The following is a 20233-nucleotide window of genomic DNA, read 5'->3' as shown; positions in this document are numbered from 1 at the left end:
TTCTCCTTCTCCTGTAACACTAGAACTCATGGACATCCAGTGAAGATTAATGTTGGAACATTCAGAACAGATAAAAGAAGGAACTTATTTACACAGTGCAGAGTTAACTATGGAACCTGCTCCCACAGGAGGCAGTGGTGACCACCAACCTAGATGGCTTTAAAGAGGATTAGACAAATTGATGGAGGATTAGGCTATTAATGGCTTCTAGTCATCAAGGCTATGTTCTGCCTCCACAGCAGGAGGCGGCAATGCTTCCGAATACCACTTGCTGGAGACCACAGGAGGGGAAAGTGCTCATGTGCTCAGATCCTGCTTATGGGTTTCCTACAGGCATCTGGTTGACCACTGTGAGGACAGGCTGCTGGACTAGATGGGTCATTGGACTGATTGAGCAGGTTTTTCCTATGTGCTCATGCTTGCTCTGAATAAGGTTACCTTCTTCCTTTTGGATCACTTCCACAGCTTGGGGACGTTGCCAGAACCAGACCTCACTTATATTCCCCGAGGAACATCTGTGACATCAGTTGGCTTTCACCAGCAGAGGTGGTCATCCCAGACAGAGATATAGCTTAGCTGCGGTTCGAATCCCTGCAACGGGGTGAGCTCCCATTGCTTGGTCTCTGCTCCTGCCAACCTAGCAGTTCGAAAGCACGTCAAAGTGCAAGTAGATAAATAGGTACCGCTCCGGTGGGAAGGTAAACAGCGTTTCCGTGTGCTGCTCTGGTTCCCCAGAAGCAGCTTAGTCATGCTGGCCACATGACCTGGAAGCCATCTGCGGAAAAACGCCGGCTCCCTTGGCCAGTAAAGTGAGATGAGTGTTACAACCCCAGAGTTGACCACGAGTGGACCTAATGGTCAGGGGTCCCTTTACCTTTACCTTACTGTTGCCCATTCAATTCTAATATCCAGATTTGATTACTGCAATATGTTTTTTTACAATGGGATGCTTTGAAGACTTAGACCTGTAAAAACAGAGCACTTAAATGAAGATCAGTGCTTGAAGCTAGCCATAGGGGGGGCGGGGGAATACCATGGTTTGAACAGACCCACTGGCTTTCTGCTTCCAGGCATTCAAAATCCTAGGTTTTTAACCTTTTAAGCCCTTTAGGCTTAGGGCAGGGGTAGGCAACCTAAGGACCATGGGCCACAAGTGGCCCACGGGGGTCATTTAACCAGCCCATGACCTGCCCCCGAACCGAGCTGCCCATTCGGAGAGTCCCCGCGCGCTGTGCTGAACTGGTGCAGTGCAGCACACGGACTTGCTTCCACGGTGCTGGAAATCACATCTGCACATGATTGGACACTGTAAATCGCATCTGCGCAGACACAGATGCAGATGCCAGAAATTGTGTCTGCACAGATGCAGACACTGGAAATCGCGGCCACATGCGCTGACACACATGCGCGCAATCCAGCCCACGGAGGGCTCTCCGCTGGAGTGAACTGGCCCAGGCGAGGTAAACCTTGCCAACCCCTGGCATAGGGGATCTGATCACTGAAGGACTGCAGTCAGATAAGAACCTGTCCAGAAATTATGATCCTCAGACTGCAACTCTATGCACACTGAGAGGATATCCCATTAAACAGACATGTGCAGAATTGCGCTGTCGGAGGCCCTTCACTGGGTGCACTGAAGTAGCAAATGGGGAAAGGTACATTTACATGGCGAAGCCTTGCATATATGGTAGCCCTGTCCAGCAAGATCTGACTGGTTTATTCTTTGCTACAGCTAACATGTCAGGCTAAGACCTTTTTAAATGTGCCTACACACTCTTAATGAAAGGTGACATTGGTTTTATCCACTAACCATCCAAACCTTTGCACTAATGGAACAATGGCCCTGGATACTATCAAGAGTGCTGTGATATGGCACCCCTAACATGTAGGTCCAAAGTTTTTGAAGAGGAAAAAAGGAACATATTCACAGGGCAAGAGAGTGAGATTATAAAAATAATAGCAACTGGTTTCATATTAACAATTCAATTAACTTGAAGTATTCTTTTGTAATTTACAATAATTTAAATTAAAAACAGTACAACTTGGTATTTGCCAAAACTCAGGAATAAATTAAGTCAAGCTCTTTTGGCAGGCCATTTCCTCATGCCTTGCAAAAAAACAAAACCTGGAGAGAAAAAACGATTCACTGCCAGTTAGCAAATCATGGCACACTACTGCTTAGCAACACATTATTAGAAACTAAACAAGATACCCAGTAAATACATATTTTTAAAAGCTTTACTGAATCAGTGATTTGGTGGGATTGAAATAGAAAAGGTCCTGTATTTTCAAAGGAAGGGTGCTATTTAATCTTCAGAAGTCAAAGCGAGCTGGAGTGGGGGGGTGACAAACCTGGCATTTGATCCCACTAGCAATATACCTGGATTATCACTCCTATGTTTTCTAGTCTTGGAATTGCTTCTCAGAATGCCTCTCTATAGCTGTCACTACCTCCAGTGAGCCATTCATGTGTGCCAGCGTGAAATACAGATCAGTTTCCTGATCACCAGCATAGTTTTTTTATTATTAATAAAAATATTTATACACTGCCCCTCATGAAAGAATCTAGGTGGTGCACAAGAACATGTGCAAGTACAATAAAGCATATAATACCACAAAACAATACAAAATAACCACTGATATGAATGGCTCATCTTGAAAAAGTTAAAATGAAACTTTAGTGCCAGGTTATTGGCTCAGCACATAAAACTTATCACCAATCAGAGAGGTGGGATGACCACACAAAGACTTAGCCCTTAGCCCTGTGTGAATGAGCTTGCTACCATAAAGCCAAATACAACTGCAAATCAGCACATAATACTCAAGTTCTTAATTCTCATGCTACGATTTGTGTCTCTGCTCTGAACTTACCCTTGCCACATATTCAATCTTAATTTATAGATCTTTTATTTCATGTATTTTAGTAATATGGAGGTGGTGTGTGTGCGTTTTTTTAAAAAAGATCAATAGCTATTTTGAAAGTTGCTATAATTTCTCCATGGGATATATTTTTTCTAATGACTAATGTACCTTTTCTGCAAACAACAACATCCACTCCCAGCAATTATTTGTATTATGACATAGAATTTCCCAAAGGCAAAATTATTTGTATGCTACACAAGTCGTCGTCCCCCATTCCTATCCCCCCACTTACTAATATATGGAACCTTGGTATATTTGCTTCACACACAAGACTAGAAGTGACAAGATATAGAAAAAAGAAGAAGTTTTACTATACTTTTAATGAAGATTTGGAGAAACTTGTGGATCAAGCCATGATTAGCTGTCTAGGCGGCATCAGTGACTTTACTGCCTAAGTCAAAAGGGAAGGCGAGATTTAGAAGCTATTTTCTGATACGGGTGACAAGTTGAATAGCTGGAAATTCCTGGTAAGATCTCAACTGGATGGTGATAAATTTTTGGTCTGGGCTTTCAGCCCACATCTTATTTACAGTTTACTGCTGTAGAACTGGAGTGGGGTGGGGGCGAAGAATACTTTCAAAAAGAAAAAAAGCAATGAAGTCTACAATCCTTCAACTTGAAAGTCTATTATTTGAGAAGTTTTCTCAGTCTTCTACAAAGGAAAAAAGAGGAATATATATATATAAAGAGACAAAGGGTGGGGATCATCTAATTAGTCCCACTAGGGGAAGCCCACAGAAAGCCTTCTGGTCGTGCAACCCCCATGTCCCCCAAATTGGGTATAGCAGATTAACAGGCTGTAGCCAACCTTCATGAAACTTTCCCCATCTAGTGCCCTCCAAATGGCTTGGATTACAACTCCCATCAATCCCAGTCAGCAAGGCCAATGTTCAGGGATGATAAGAGTTGTAGTCCAACAACCTCTGAATGATGCCATACTGGAGAAGGCTATGCTACAGTATGACAAAATAACCCAGGCTATCTTCACAATAAGCCGAACCCAAAGTAGCCGCAAGGAAAGGATGAAGATGGCATCTATCACCTCCTTGGTTCAGCCAGCTGCCCCCTCCCTGCTGTTCTTATCAGCCAAGAGGGGCAAGGGTCCAGAGTGCAAGTGGCTGCCCTGACCAATCCAAGCACTTTGTCCACATTCTTGAGCCTTACTCAGCTACCTGGAACACCACAGAAAAGCTTGTGGTTCTCTGGAGTGAGACAATGTGGCCACAGGCTCACTTCTGGGAGACCTTGCGCTTGAAAGGTCATGGTTGAAAGAGCTGTGCTAACAGCTCTGTGAGCCTTTATTCATTTGAATAAAAGTGCCATATAGTTGTATTTCCTTGTTATAAAGATATGTTTACTCTTGAAACCAAGTGTATACAATTAATTTTAAGGGTGGTGTCTCAGCACTAGGTTAAGGTAAAGGTAAAGGGACCCCTGACCATTAGGTCCAGTCGTGACCGACTCTGGGGTTGCAGCGCTCATCTCGCTTTACAGGCCGAAGGAGCCGGTGTACAGCTTCTGGGTCATGCGGCCAGCATGACTAAGCTGTTTCTGGCGATCCAGAGCAGCACACGGAAACGCCGTTTACCTTCCCGCCGGAGTGGTACCTATTTATCTACTTGCACTTTGACGTGCTTTCAAACTGCTACATGGGCAAGAGAAGGGACCGAACAACGGGAGCTCACCCCGTCACGGGGATCCGAACTGCTGACCTTCTGATTGGCAAGTCCTAGGCTCTGTGGTTTAACCCACAGCGCCACCCGCTCAACACTATTGTATCATAATTCCAAAAAGCCAATAAAAGACTGGTTTTCAATAAAGGTTATTGACTTGCTTCCTGAACTCGAACAGAATTACAAACATCTGACATATGCACCATGCCCCCGAACAAAAATAAGATCTTGCTAACCCTTCACATAATGATGCATTATGCTTCAGTGTGTGTGTGATTAAATAGCTTGCACCTTTAAAGTCTTTTTCATGCACCTGATGAAACAGTCTGTTATCCATAAAATGTCATGACATAAAGATCCAGTTAAGGCCAGATGGAGTTGCAGTTCTTCCCCTGTGATGTGATCCCCAGCTGCTTAAGAATGTCAGCAAATGAAATGACCCATGAGTAGGGCCAACTGCAAGGTTACTGTCTATCCTCAAAGAGAAAGGACAGTGATTGGGTTAGAGAAAATCACGCTTTCATGCTCACATTGTGCTGTGGGATCACACCCTAGAAAAGCACCCTTGGAGCGCATCTATGAAGGGTTTCATCTAAAGAGCCTCAGCCCTTCTGATCTTTTAATCCATCTCAGGTTGAAGTTGGCTATGTCAACAGAATCAAAATAAATGATTCCAATAATACAATAAGCAGCAAAACAGATTGGGCAGGCACTGTGCATCTGGTGATACGATTGCTCCTTGTATCTTTTCTAAAGAGGAAGCAAGCAACACAGCTTGCGCTTGACCTGTTAGGACTGTTTGATCTCAGGACACAGCTGCAGGTAATTAACTGGCCTGTGAGAGCTGATCGAATGAATGAGTGCACCCAGAGAGAAACCTGGAAGCTGCTCACATCTGAGCAGCAGGGTAATTAGTTACACAGTTAGGGATGCGCCCGAAGACCTTTAATGGGTCAGGCAAATCCTGCCACACTGCAGCAACTTTGTACATCCCTTGGCAATATCCCTCAAGGACACAGAGAACAAATGGATGACATGGAGCCCACCAAGCCTTGATTTAGCGCCAGAGGAAGATAGAAGGACAGTGTACAGTCCGAGGATGCCAATGATGTGTTTGCTGCTCTTCAGCCTATTGCTCTACAAACTTGCCCTACTTTGGCTATAGATAGCTATCAGAAATTAATCAATTCCATCTTAACAATTGGGAAGTTAAAGGACCATCAATGTTAGAAACTGAGATATGAAAGCTAGGAGTTAAATGGCACCTTAAACCTAGGTTATGGGCACTACAATGGAATGTCTAGGTGCGCTTTTCAAAATAACAAGAATACAAGCCTGGAAATGAATAAACTGTAGCTAAAATATTAGCTTCATTTTTCACATGGTCTAGTCCTTCCCCTGCCCACCCCGCTAATATTCTTAAGAAGGTCTTTTCTCTAGTCTTCAGAGAGTAGCTGGAAAAAGTCCTCCTTTCCTTCCACTCTGCAGTTTTAATCTGAAATCTTAGGCACAGCACCGCACCCAGAGCTCAGAAACTGCTCCTGCTAATGAAATTCCTTGCCACAAAATGTGCCTACAACAACGGGAGTTTCTAACACTGAGGACCATGTGGTTCACGGGTTTTTAAAGGATTATGCGGTGAGACTATTTATTGAAGAAGTAGACCTAGCTGATCCTTGCAGTTTACAGAACACTATCAAATTGTGCCATATCAGGGTTATGTAACAGAGTAGAAAAGTAACAGTTCCATTCCTGAATAGTTTTAGAGTTATATACACCCCAATCAACGGCTTTAAAATCATAAGCTATAGTTATATTAAATGGCAGTCACATTTGCATGGCATTCTTATATATATGATTTTTACCATTCATTCTGTATGTTTCTGAATCTAAAGCTACCACTTTCCAATACTCAGGAACAAAAAAATGTGGGAAGCACTACAATATTGTCTGAAAGCACCTGGGGAAAACCAAGAAGGACAGACTAAACCACTACCTGATAGCACCCATAGAAAACATTACAGTACTGTGATCTAATATGTGTGGGATAACCAGCCTCATATAACTAACAAACTTAAGTTTAATTAATGCACTAAAGAATTAATAGCATAGAGTGAACTGTCCTGCTGGGCTTAGCTCATGTTGGGAGGAAATGGTAATCAAGCCTATTGTTCAACCTCCAGCCTACCTGAGAAGCTCAGTGTAAAGAGGTTTGAACTGGTCGCTCCAGCTCAGACCTCATGGCTCTCACAAGCCATTCTTCAGTTCCTATACTAATAATTTAAGATCTTTCACCACATTGTAACTAAGACAAGTTTTACTGTACTGCCTGTGCAACTTTTTCTGAATGATGTATGATAAAGCACATGAATCTGACCTTTGAACAATTTGTAAGTAAACCATTTTAAACTTACCAAACAAGTGGTCTTTTTGTAGGCTAGGTGAAGAGGGAAACATTGGGTCTTCTCTGAGTTAGTCTTAGTTGGATGCTTTCCATTAATAAACAATTTCTTCTTTAGTGTGAATTCAATTGTCTTTGATTGTCTTTAGTATGAATTCAATTGTCTTTGATTACACACACTTTTTTTTTTTAAACCACCCAAGGTCAATATAATTGCAAACAGTCCTGTGAATATTGCAAATGAAACACAATTTTTAGTGGACAAGCTTTCTTCTTGGAGTTTGAACTTTTCCTTAAATAGCAGTGTAACGTTATCTTAAAAGGATAAAAATCAGACTAGCCTCCTTTGGACAACCTCAATTGCAAAACTAATAGTTCTTGTTATCATTTCAGATAATTATATGCTTTCAAGTGTTCTGCTGCAGTCCCAGAACTGATACATCTGCCTTGCACAAAGCGCAAGCGTCAGGCTAACTGTATGTGCCATATTTTTGTGTCACATTTCCCCCCTTCATTTTTTCCATTTACAGAGCCAACATTTTTGTGTAGCCCCCGAACGATGAAAATCCATATATGGAAGTAGCCTTTCCAATAGCAGAGAAAATGTTTTACGAGCAGTATTTATTTGTGTTCCCAATTTGTGGTACGGCATTCAGAGATGTTGGAATCATGTCACAATAACCAGAAAACTGGAGCGATGTAATGCATGCCATTCTCTTGAGCAGTCAACTGCAAAATCAGGGCATTCACTAAAGTGTTGAGGCATATGTTTCGGGCAATTTAAATACACAGCAGTACAAAATGATGCCATTCCTGACCTTAATGGTCAGCATGATCACTAACGGTTTGTTCTATGAATGGAAGGCACCTTTGCTTATGGATGGACCCCCTTTCATGAATGGAAAACTCCTACCGCTTATGGAAACAAAAACTTTGTAACATAGGAAACTGCTTCCTACTATGATCCTGAGTCAGACGACTGGTCCATCTAGTGCAGGACTGCCTATGCTGACTGGCAGCGTGGGTCCAGTATTTCCAACAAGTGTGTCTCCTGGTCCTACCTGGGATCATCTGCATCCATGGCAGATGCTCTACTACACACCTATGGCGTGTAGGTGTCAGTGGATGTGGCACAATATATCAACACATGAAAGTTGGTTGTTGTTTTTAATGAACAAACAGGAATTTGTCACTGAAAATCATAATCTTCTCCGCAATCAAGCGCATTCCGTCATTATTAATATTTGCTTATCTCTAGCCACTCTGCATTGGAATGCTAAACGTGTCAAAACTTTTTTGTTTATTGATCCTTCCAAATGGATAAAATCCCTCATGGAAGAAATTCACGAAAAGGTGACCTTATGAATGAAGGCCCCTCTGTTCAGATCCACCTCATTTGCAAAAGCAAAGGGAGGACTACAAAACAGCATGGACTCAATATGCTGCAGATGGGTTATTTTCGAAAAGGGGCCAAAAGAGACCAAATGATTGACAAGGAACATGGAAATAAAACCACTTGTGTTGCATTTTGAAAAGAAAGACACTGCTTGGTAGTTGCTGTGCAAATCTTCCAGAGGCAACAAAGTACTTGTTAAAAGATCTTTGAAGAAAATGTAAGGTCATTCTCTCCCCATTTCTGACCTCAATATATATATATGGATTGGGGACAGGGAATTCCTTGAGAGCATTTATTATTATATTTAGCATTTATATAGCACTTCAAAATGTCTCTTGAAAGTGTTTCACATCCACTACTTTGCTTCACAACTTCCTTGTAAAGCAGGTTAGCATTATCTTGCATATTCTGAAGATGAGGTGCCAAGGGTGGTATCGAACTGACACATCCCATTGCTGCAAGGATTTTTCCTTGTGGAGTGGAACTTCCCCCCCCACTCTCCCTGTACCCTTCAAATCTGTACCAGGAAGCCTCAGATCAGATATGGGAATACATAGTGGAGGAAAAGGAAATCCTTAGGCAGGCAGGAGACTTACTTAGCACTACTTTGGATGCAACCCCAAGGCTAACAAGGCATGTGATTTATTTAAGGCTACCCAGTGTGTTCGTGGCAGAAGTGAAATTGACATTGGGGACTTTCTCTGATTCTTAGTTTAGTTCCTTGGCACTAAACCTGAGTCTGGACCTCCAAAGAAGACAAGGATCCAGTTGACAAGGGTCTGGGCTGCAAGAAGGGATTGATGAATGTGTCAACTTCAGTTTCTCTAAGTGTCTCATTTTTTGAATCTTAAGTCCAAGTTTTCCACATCAGTTTGCATTTAGGGGCGTTGTTTTTTCATTTTTTGCTCATGACAAATAGCTGGCACTTTGGTGCACACTGATACTACTGCACACATTTTTGCAATCAGTTTTGCCTAGCAAAACACATTTTACATGCTTTATTTCATCTTATGGCTAGAGAACATCTTTTTAAAAATTGGAGGTGTGTGTGTGTGTGTGTGTGTGTGTGTGTATTCCATTAAGAATGGAGTGAAACAAGATACTACTATGGGAGTAGACGTTGTTTATGACATTGTTTGAGACCAAAAATCATCAAAGTGACAATGGTGTTGTTGAAGTTTTATAAACTCACTAATGAGTTTGCTGGAATCAAGTTACATTGGCACTCAAGTCCAATCAACTCTTCCCGCCCGCCCCCCCCCCCCCGAGAATAATTCACAGTGCAGGCCTTAACCTATAAAACAGTGAATTGGTTGCTTCAATATATCAGACAGACAACCCTTTTCCTATCTAGCATTGCTCTCTCTTTTAATGTCTACCAAGCACATTCTCCTGACTGCTCCATGCGTAAGCTGAAGCCTACTGATGAGAGAGGTGAGTCAAAGAGTTGCTATGGAACTTAAGCCTTTTTCAGCACCTTATTTTATTCATTTATTTCATAAGAGTCATATACCACTTGATTGTTTAAAAACAACAAGCCTGAAAAACAAACAAACAAACCTCAAAGTGATTTACATATTCTTAAAATGCTACATGAATTTCTCACACCTGACTTGTATAGACTTGGTGGTGAGATTAAACAGTGTGGAGACATTTTAATCAGTTATCATTTGTGTTGGTTTTTTACATTTTGATTAATGTTCTAGTCCATTCCCCCCCCCCCCCCGCACACCATAACACCACTTTCAAGTCCTCAGGGTAGAGTACTAGTACTGCTGCCATGGTTCCTCCATTCAGCCAGGGACAGCAGCACTAAAACAGCACAATGGAAACCCAATTCAACCAAGGAAGGTGGTGGAGGAGGAGAATCATATAAACCGAACACACAATTTAACTTTTACAGAGATCTTCATGCCACTCCAGCATCATCATGCTATTTCAGCACAAAGGTTTCCTCCCTCTCTCAGAACACTAGAGCTCAAGGACTGCCAACGAAGCGCAGTGGTAGAGGATTCAGGACAGACAGACAGAAGAAAGTATTGCTTCATGCAACACATGGTTAAACTATGGAACTTGCTCCCACTGCAGGCAGTGGTGGCCACCAGCCTAGATGGCTTAAAAAGAGGATTATACAAATTCATGGAGAATAAGGCTGTTGATAGAGTACCAGTTAGAGTACCAGTACAGGATTTGCTCCCATGTGAGGCAGTAATGATCACCAACTTGGATGGCTTTAGAGTGGGAATTAGAAAAAATTAAGGACAAAAAGGCGATCAATGGCTACCTATTAGCCATGATGCCTTATGGTCTGTCTCTATGGTCGAGGCAGTATGCTTCTGAATTCCAGAGGCTGGAGCAGCTCAGATCCTGCTTCCATTAAGCATCTGGTTGGCTACTGTGAGACCAGGATGCTGGACTCGACAGACCACTGGCCTGATCTCATGTTTAGTGTTCTCGAGCTGAATAGATGGACTAAAGCCCCATCTAAATAAACTGGCATGCCTCACACTGGACAATACCTCTGTTCTTTTTTTACAAAGAGAGACCTGACCCTCATCTGATAGCTGAGAATCTGTGGTGCTAATAAATCAAACAAAGATTAAATCTAGCTGCCTTATTCGTCTCTCAACACTACACAGGCTGCCACCTCACACTCTGAGTCATCGGCTTCCAAGGACAGGCGTACCAAACTCCACTATGCCCAAGTGGGGCAGCAAATTCCCAGAACTCACTTCAATCTTTCCCAGCAGGATCAATGCCTATTAAGTGATGCTGATAAAAGCAAACACTGCCAGATGATTACAAGGCATTCACATATGTGCCAGTTTCAAAGCAATTATTTCCAAGCGCGCGAGCACACACACACACACACAAATAAAATTAAAATGTTTTCCTCTTTTTCCCGCTCCTGGCAGTCACATACCAGCTACAAGTTAAACATTCTATTACTTGAGTTAATCATTCAGAGGAACATTCAGAGGGAAATGACAGCATAACCTTGGTGGTAGTCACAATCTCACATCCTCCCTGCCTGCATAGGGGTCCTGGCTTACCTGTGCAATTATATACCTTCCTTGGGATTAATTTAAAGGATAGTATGCATGCACATATTTGTATGTGTGCTTTATTTACCCAAGGCTCTATAACATGGAACATGTATGTATGACTTGGGCCTGTGTTACGCATTACAGCACAGCTCTTGAAAAGCAAATTCACGGCTGTCAATCCCATCTTAAAATGCGTGTGGCATTCAGCTAGTGTTTGCTAAACTCTCTACAGGGGCGAACATGCAGCCAGCAGAGTTACTGAACTGGAGCATTGTCACAGAGAATTGCAGCTGAACAAAGGAGACATTCATGCCATGTTGTAACGCAACATTAAAACTAGGGTTGGGGGGGAAACGTGCACACAGAAATCAGTGCTTTTTAAGCAGCTGTGTTGCCCTCGTGCCCTTAAAGAAAGCCCTTACAAAAGGAAACACACACACAAAAAAGGCTCAGTGTTCAAAGACAGAGAAAACAATTCACACTGACGGGCTCTCTCCACTCATGAAATTGTACAAGATTATACAGCTTCCAACTACACTCCATTAGATGGCATTTAGAACGAGATACAACTGACTATAATAGAGAGCTTGTGTAAACAAGAGCTTCCAACCTCCTCCTCTTTTGATGGGGAGAAATGGAGGAGATTTAATTTTCCCTTAGTATTCACTTTGCTGTGTGTGTTTAAACAAAGCCTCAAATGGCAAGGGATAGAGGAAGGAGAGCTCTTGTGTAGCACAGCTTCCTTCAGGGTCCCTTCCAACTCTACAATTCCATGATTCTGTTTATTAAATATCTACATCGCCCTCCATCCAAGGATCACAGGATGGTTTACAATATAGAAAAACAAAAGTACAAAGCATAGTAACTGACAAAAACAATGGGACTAAGATCAGCATAGCATTTGCAAGATCCAGCGAACTTTCACTTCCCCAACATGGGATAAAACCTATAACAGTCTTGGGGCTGGTATAGTTCTCTTCACTCCTGTTAAACGAATGGGACGGGGAAAGTGAAAAATGAGGAGGGGGAATGTGCCCCACCACCTTCTGGCCTAGCAATCAAAAGTCCGGCAGGGTGTAGCAAGGGTTGATTTCATACATTTACATTTACCGTATACAAGACTATTAGCAGTGCTTTTTTCAGAAAAAATGTTTAGGGGTACTCTCATTTTGACTCAAGAAAATCACCATTTTATACTTCAAATCGATAAAAATAAAAACAGTAAATGGACAAAAGAATGAAGATTCACAAAATGTTTAGGGGTATGCATACAGCTGTGTCCCCCCAGAAAACAAACACACTGACTATTAGTATAACATCTGGGTGACTAAGAACTTCCATCCTCACATGTCTCTACTTGAGAACACTTTTACTTATCATTAACTGTATTGTTTCCTATCCACAGCTCCTGCCTACTACTTAACATGGTACCAAGTACACACCATGTAGAAATGCAAAACACTTTAAGAAGATGGGATCCCAGGAGCTTTACATGAATGAAATTAAAATGTTAATTCATATGGTTCAAGGGTCCTGCGAATTTCACAAGGGGGAAAACTGTGAGACAGATATTCACATATAGACACTGTGTGTGCGCGTGCACACACATGCACACAGAAAGATAAACACACTCATCTATAAGAAACAGCTGGAAGAGAGGGAAATATCTCCTATTCTGTCCTCCTCCCTGCCTCTCTGATCTCAAATGTCCCCTCTTGAAAATAGAGAGGAGGCTATCTGTTATACACCTTTGTGGGGCAGTAGTTAGAGTGCTGGACTGGGACCTAGAAAACCTGGGTTCAAACCCACATTTAGCCATTAAGCTTACCAATTGGCCTTGGGTCAGCACCATCCCTGTTTAACTTACTGCACAGAGTTGTTGCAAGGATAAAATGGAGGGTGGAACCATGTGTGTGAGAGAGGGAGGAGGGGGGACAGAGTTGTAATGTGGGTGTCAGCTGTTATTGGAATTCAGTTTGTGTTCTCTTGGCACTGAATGTTTCTGCAGTGTGGGATACTCAGATCCCTGATGATAATAATAGCAGAAGAGAACAAAGAGATGGGTGGCTTATAAGATTAGGATGGAGAAGGCCACTCTGGCCACAGTGTTGGAAGAAAGACACAGAAAATCTGTTGTGTCTGTGTAGAGTAGCAACACCGGGTGAAATAGGAGAAGGGATAGTTAAGGCACAGTATCACAGATTCCTTACATGAAGAGGCTGGGTGCTTAAAATTAGATGCACCAGAATGCTGCCTACTAGGAAACCAGGTAAATAATAATTGGCCAGACACAACATGTCTGGGTATTGAGGAGCAAGGGAGCATCTTCTCAAAGCCAACTCTTAGGCTGGGTGTGTGTTATGCCTCTAAAGTGCACTTTTCCCATTTCTCCTTTTCCTCCTTAATAGAGAAATGCAACATGTTTCAAGATACTGCCTTGCAGTTTTTCCACTTTGATGAAAGTCACAGTATAACCCCCTTTAGGAATTAGCAATCCTTCAAGCAGAAAGCAATTGTATTAAGGGTTTACCTGGTATTCATTGGGCCAAAAGGTGCTGACGGCCAGTTCTGCCCGTAGCCAGTCTTTGCCTGTGGAGCCGGTCACATTCCAAATGGGATTTGCCAGGGGGCCCTTGTTTACCCTAACCAATATGTTCAGAGTTCCAGGGCTCACCCCTTTCTTGCTGTACAAAAGGTAGCTGAAATCAACACAGTGTGTGTCATTCTCTTTCATAGTTGGAAGCTGAAGCCGAGCCTTCTCTCCATGGCTGTGGTGTGAAGAATCCACTATCATGTACGACCCTGAGAAGAGAAGGAAGAAAAGAGTTAATGAAGTCCAGACATTCAGGAAAAGGAAGTGGTTCCTGCCTTCACAATGTTTGTGCACTTTTTGGTCATGCACCATGATCTCTTGGCACAATTTACTACAAATGGTTTCTATACAGGCACCCCTAATGTTCACAAGGCTTGCATTTGGGGAAATTAGGAGGAGGTGTCAAGGGAAAAGGAGGTCATGGGCTTTGGTGGATAAAGAATTTAGCATTCTTCCTCCACAGAGACTGATCAGATGCCATCAGCATCTGATAGCTGGAGTTCCCAAATTTACATCAGTGCATTTATATAGAAGCTTATATTAGTGATTTCATAATGGGAGAAAGGGGCTCATGAAAAATCTCTTATACCATTCAGATAAGACTTCCCAAGATCCATAGGAGCAAAAGACTAGTTCAGTGACAGCGCAGAAGTTCCTAGATTCAATCCTCAGGGCTTCCTGATAGGGCTGGAAGGGGCTCTTGTCTAAAGCCCTGTCTAAACCCCAACCAGCATGGCCAATGGCTGGATGTTCAACTATGCTGACATCGGCAGGCCTGTGAGTAAGTAACAGTTAGCCATCTTTGTCTTACTGGAGGAACCGGCCCTTCTTCATAAGCATGATGCCAAAAGAAATACAGCAAAGCTCAGTGTTTGGCTGTTTTGGCTTTTAAGAAAATGGTTTATAATAGATTACTGACACTTACACCTTTGAAACCATTTATCTACATTTATATGCAATGAGGCTATTCTGCATGCCAACTAGCTTTCTAGAGATCTTTATTAACTACTCTTGAAAATGCACTTGAGGTAATGCAGGATAGATTGCTGAAAGGTTATTGCTCAATGAAAATAAAAAATAGGTCAGTATGTGACAGAAAAATCAACATTTATTTTGTTTGTGTACAAACCTTTTAATTGCCTTTCCAAGCAATTCAGCATTGCTAAAGTTAGTGTCTAATAACACAGACAGTAATGCTTTGCAGATTCAAAAACACCTCTAAAAAGTTATTACTGACATGCAATTATATTTTACTTGTGCATCTATTGAAACAAAACAAAACAAAATATTTTGTAAAGAAAAAGCAGCTAAAGTTTAAGAGTCCAGTTTACATTTACATTTGATTAACTAGACAGTAACCACTGAAGTGATGTGTGTTGTTTTTTTAAAAAATGGGAAGACTACACTGGCTGCTAGCCAACTTTTTTTTCCAGTTTGCTTCTTAAATCTGGGAATAAACTGACACAAGTATATTTACATTTATAATTATTGGCAGTTACAATCAGTGATGGATCAGAGAACTTTATTAGGAGTGTCTGGCATAATTTCTACAAGGTACATAGCACACGGACTATAATATTTTATGGACTCAGTGTTGCATGGACATTGCTGTCCTCAAATGCTTATATTGATGAGCAGAAAGAGGCCAGCAGAGTGAGTCACATATGTTCAATGGGTCACACATTTCAGCCCAATCCCCACATACCTGCTCATTGGGAAGTGCCTGAACTCAGAGAACCCGCAATTATTTGTCATAGGTATCCTTCACCTAGGGTACTGAATCTATTAGATGGGAGATTCATTATGCAGATTTAGAAGGGAGGTTCATTATGCAGATTTCGGAGAGCTCGCATGTTCAGGTGCACTTAAACTGCAGGTCACCTGAATTCAAATGCCCCAGCATTTCACTGATGTATAGCTCAAAGGGCTTAGTACATGGGGTTAACATTTTTTTAAATTGTATTGTATGTGGTTATTCTATTGGATTCTATTGTTAATAGCCCTGAAATCTTTATATTAAGGGTGCTATATAATAACTTTTTTTAAAACAATTTCACATTTATTCAATGAATCTATCAATCTGCTATGACTATTTTTTGGATCAGTTGACAGCCCAGGGAAGGGCCAGTGTTCCATGGTATGTTACATGAGTTGCGTGCAAAAATTCAATCCCTGACTCAAACAGCTCAGTTGGCTAGAACATGGTGCTGATAATGCCAAGGTTGCAGGTTTTGTCCCTGGACAGCTGCATATTCCTGCATTGCAGGGGGTTGGACTAGATAATCCTCATGGTCCCTTCCATCTCTATGATTCTATTATTTCTAGGTAGGGATGGGAAAGACTTCATTCTGAGACCATGGAGAGCTGAGACCAGTCAGTATGGACCAAGATTGACCTTTGGTCTGGCTCAGTATAAGGCAACTTTTTAGGTTCTTTCCCCCAAATTTCCCAGTCATGTGCTACAGCTATGATCTTTCATAGGAAAAGCAGATCTGGCCACTGTCACACACGCTCTGATTGGGTTAACTTTATGTATGTGAGGCTACCTGTGGAAATTTCAGCTTGTGGGAAATGTGGCAACATCCAATATAGTTATATTTTTGATGAGGTGAAAATGCTATAGGACTAAAGTGGTACCTCGGGTTACAAACAGTTCGGGTTACAGACTCCACTAACCCAGAAGTAGTACCTCAGGTTAAGAATTTTACCTCAGGATGAGAACAGAAATCACGCAGCGGCAGCGGGAGGCCCTATTAGCTAAAGTGGTACCTCAGGTTAAGAACGGTTTCAGGTTAAGAACAGAGGTCCGGAACGAATTAAGTTCGTAACCAGAGGTACCACTGTAATAGCAGTATTCTGCTGTCATGTGCAAAGGCTTCCAGTAAGTTCCTGGTTGCTGTTTTTTTAACTACAAAACCCTGAATAGTTTGGAACTGCCTCCTCCCGTATGATCCTGTTCATCTGCTGTGTTGAATATTGGAAGTTTAGCTATGCGTTTCACCATTTCAGAAGCAGAGTTGGCTAGAACCTTGGCAATTACAGCACCCAGTTTATGGAGCTCCATTCCTAGAGAGGTGAAATTGGCACCATCTCTTTTAAGCTTCAGGTAAACAAAGACTTCTTTATGCCACCAAGCTCTCAAGGGAAAAATTGGCTGATAAGAAAAATGAAACAGGTAAGCTGCTCTTTCAGAATCTTCTGCCCCATCCCTACCCTGAATGTATTTCCATCTCATCCAGAATACAAAACTGGAAGTGAGCCCAAAAAGAGATTCAGGAATGTATTTGCATTGGACCACACCTTTGCCCAGATAGCATCTACCTTGGCCCTAAGGCAAGCAACAAGACCAAAGCAGGCAAGCAGCCCAGAATGAACAGAAGAACACGCTCTAATTAGTCCAAAAGGAATTCTTAAAGGTGGGCCAGGGCTCCTATTTGTGACTATTGTAGCATAAGTTTCATTATTCTTCCTGCCAATATAAAGAAATTGGTATATTAAAAAGGATTTCCACTAAAAACAATGCAACGGTAAAATTGAATATCTTTTAAAAAGTTATAAAAATGGTTATACAGTCATACCTCGGGTTAAAGTTGCTTCAGGTTGAGCACTTTCGGGTTGCACTCCACAGCAACCCAGAAGTAATGGAACATGTTACTTCCGGGTTTCGCTGCTCGCACATGCGCAGACAGTCAAAATGACGTCACACGCATGCGCAGAAGTGGCGAATTGCGACCTGCAGACGCGGGTTGCGTTCGCTTCAGGATGCGAATGGAGCTCCAGAACAGATCCCATTCATATCCAGAGGTACCACTGTAGCATCAAAGATTGTGCTTTGTTCATTTCTCTCTATTCTGCCTTCCTTAAAAAAACCCAAAAACCCAAACACCTCACCCGTTTGCAAAACTAAATTAGTAGGAAAAACAATCCTACCACCTGGATGCTAATATTATTATGCCCTTCAAAAATAAAATCACCGCACCAAAAGGACTGCCCTTTTAAGTTTTGTTTGATAGCACTGTGTTAGCCCCAAACAACTACAGTCGTACCTTGGAGTCGAAAGCCTTAGTTGTCGAACAAATCAGCTCCCGAACAGTGCAAACCCGAAAGTGAGTGTTCCAGTTTGCAAACATTTTTCAGAAGCCAAACGTCCGATGCAACTTTCATGGCTTCCAACTGGCCGCAGGAGCTGCAGCCAATTGGAAGCCGCGCCTTGGTTTTTGAACCATTTTGGGAGTCAAATGAGAACCAAGGTACGACTGTATTTTGAACGCTTTTCTTAGCTATTAATCACAGCTGCCAGGGCAAGAAATGGCCACTATATAGTTGATAAGAAAGAGAAGTGACAGTCACATTTGTGCATCACAACCATGGCTTACTGTGAACAATCAATAGGCTAGTGCATGTTGCTGAATCACTCCCATTTCACTGCTTCCTACGTTGAGCTGGGAGCAACAAACCACCAAACTTAGCTAAGCATGACTTGTGATGCAGCACTTGTGGTTTGTCTGTTTCCAAACAAACCCTGATGCTAAGCCCAGGTTTGTTCACAACTCAGGCCTCGAAAGCTGACATCAGCAGCAGATGTTGACATAAACCTGGAGAATGCCTCTGCAGGTTAATTCTCTGATTTCTCAAACGTCATTGTACAAAGATAAAAGCTCTATTGACTTTTCCCTCTGGCCAGTGGCACAGTGTGGAAGGGGGTCATAGGGGTGGTGGCCCCAGGTGCAAAATTGTTAGGGGTGCAAAACTTCAACACCCAGTGTTGCCGCAATACAGCTGTACTGGCATAAGTGGTCCCTTAGGCTGAGGAAGGTCCCCATCCCTGCTGTAGGTGGTGCTATAGATTGCAGGAGCCACTTCAAAGGAAGCAAAACCATAGCAATTAGTTCAGCAAAATCCTCCCACTCTCTTAGAAAGCCGGAAGGGCTGGTGTCACACATTGCATGGTTGATCACCTCCTTCCAAGTGGCCTTGCTATCTGCTTTGCCAAGAGAAGAGAAGAGAAGAGAAGAGAAGAGAAGAGAAGAGAAGAGAAGAGAAGAGAAGAGAGAAAAATGAAGTGGATACATTTATAGGGAAGCTTTTTATGGTTTTATGTTTTTATATGATAGAAGAGTGGCTGGGGCAATCCTTTCAGATGGGCGGGGTACAAAATCATAATAATAAGCTGGCCCAGTGATGATTGTAGAAGCCCACTTCTGCAATCCCAGGGTTGGGTGAGGCAGGGAAGGGGGTGCGGGGGTTTGTGTGCATGCAACCTTAACAACCCAAATAAGTTTGAGAATAGCAGCTTTATTATGTTCAGCCAGGGCACTAAAGATGGCAGTTAGCAAGCTGATATAATGAAAGGGAGAGAAAAGATTGCATCAACAACTCTCAACAAAGGCCTAACCAGGCTATATTCTTCAGCAATCTCAGACATGCCCATTATTTTGTGAAATATAAATTAATAAATAGAACCAGAGGTGCAGAGGCCCAATGGAACAGTTACACTGTAGAGTTTGGGTTATTATACAGCTTTGCCTGGCAGGGGGAAAAATAAGTACCTTGAGATGCTAAAAAGAATGAAACTTTCTCACAGCTAATAAAACACATTTATTTCTCTCCGTATACTTGGTAGCTATTACATCCTTCAATTGTGAATTCATAAAGAAACCTGAGTGAAATAAAAGTAATGCAGTTACATGGAAAATGTATGCTTTATTTTGGAAGCGTCGAAAAGCATTCCCCAGCGGTGCCATGTTGAACACTGAGTTTGGAACAATGAGCAGATACTTATTTACAATGTGCTGAATCCTGGTTCCTGCATCTAGTGTGTCACTAGCTATCAACTGGCAAGCAAAAACAAAATCCCAACCTCCTAGTCTTGGCAGATGCAAAGGGGACAGAGATTGCCATTGCAGTTGCAAAACTGCTATGTCCTCTCGTTAGAGGTGCAAAATCAGAAGTGATGCAGGACCAAACCAAGATGCCTCTTATCCTCTGCAGCTGTGAAGAGGGGAGCAGGGATAGTTGCTGTGCTGCTGACATGCCCAGACGGGGCTCCTCCTTGACCTCACATGAAGGCACAGTGCAAGGCCAGAGACAAGGGGAGAACAATTGTTTTAGCAACCACAAGTTTTGCCTTGGCTATCAAGGCCAGGCAATCAATCCATAGCTGTGGACCCTGGGTGGCAACAATGATTTTGTTGAACCTTG

General features: G+C 42.3%; 1 protein-coding gene across 14 annotated transcripts in view; it reads right to left on the bottom strand.

The window, feature by feature from the left end:
- PTPRK (protein tyrosine phosphatase receptor type K) overlaps nucleotides 1–20233 on the bottom strand; it is a 331989-nt gene that overhangs the window by 196723 nt on the left and 115033 nt on the right. For all 14 annotated transcript variants that reach the window (XM_081907035.1, XM_081907036.1, XM_081907031.1 and 11 more), the window contains exon 3: nucleotides 13970–14241. In XM_081907035.1, coding sequence (XP_081763161.1) covers nucleotides 13970–14241 — 272 coding nt within the window. The remainder of the gene's footprint in view (nucleotides 1–13969; nucleotides 14242–20233) is intronic.

This window comes from Podarcis melisellensis (assembly GCF_964234715.1).
Source record: "Podarcis melisellensis genome assembly, chromosome: 3".
NCBI lineage: Eukaryota > Metazoa > Chordata > Lepidosauria > Squamata > Lacertidae > Podarcis > Podarcis melisellensis.
This window is presented reverse-complemented; position numbering and strand designations above follow the sequence as displayed.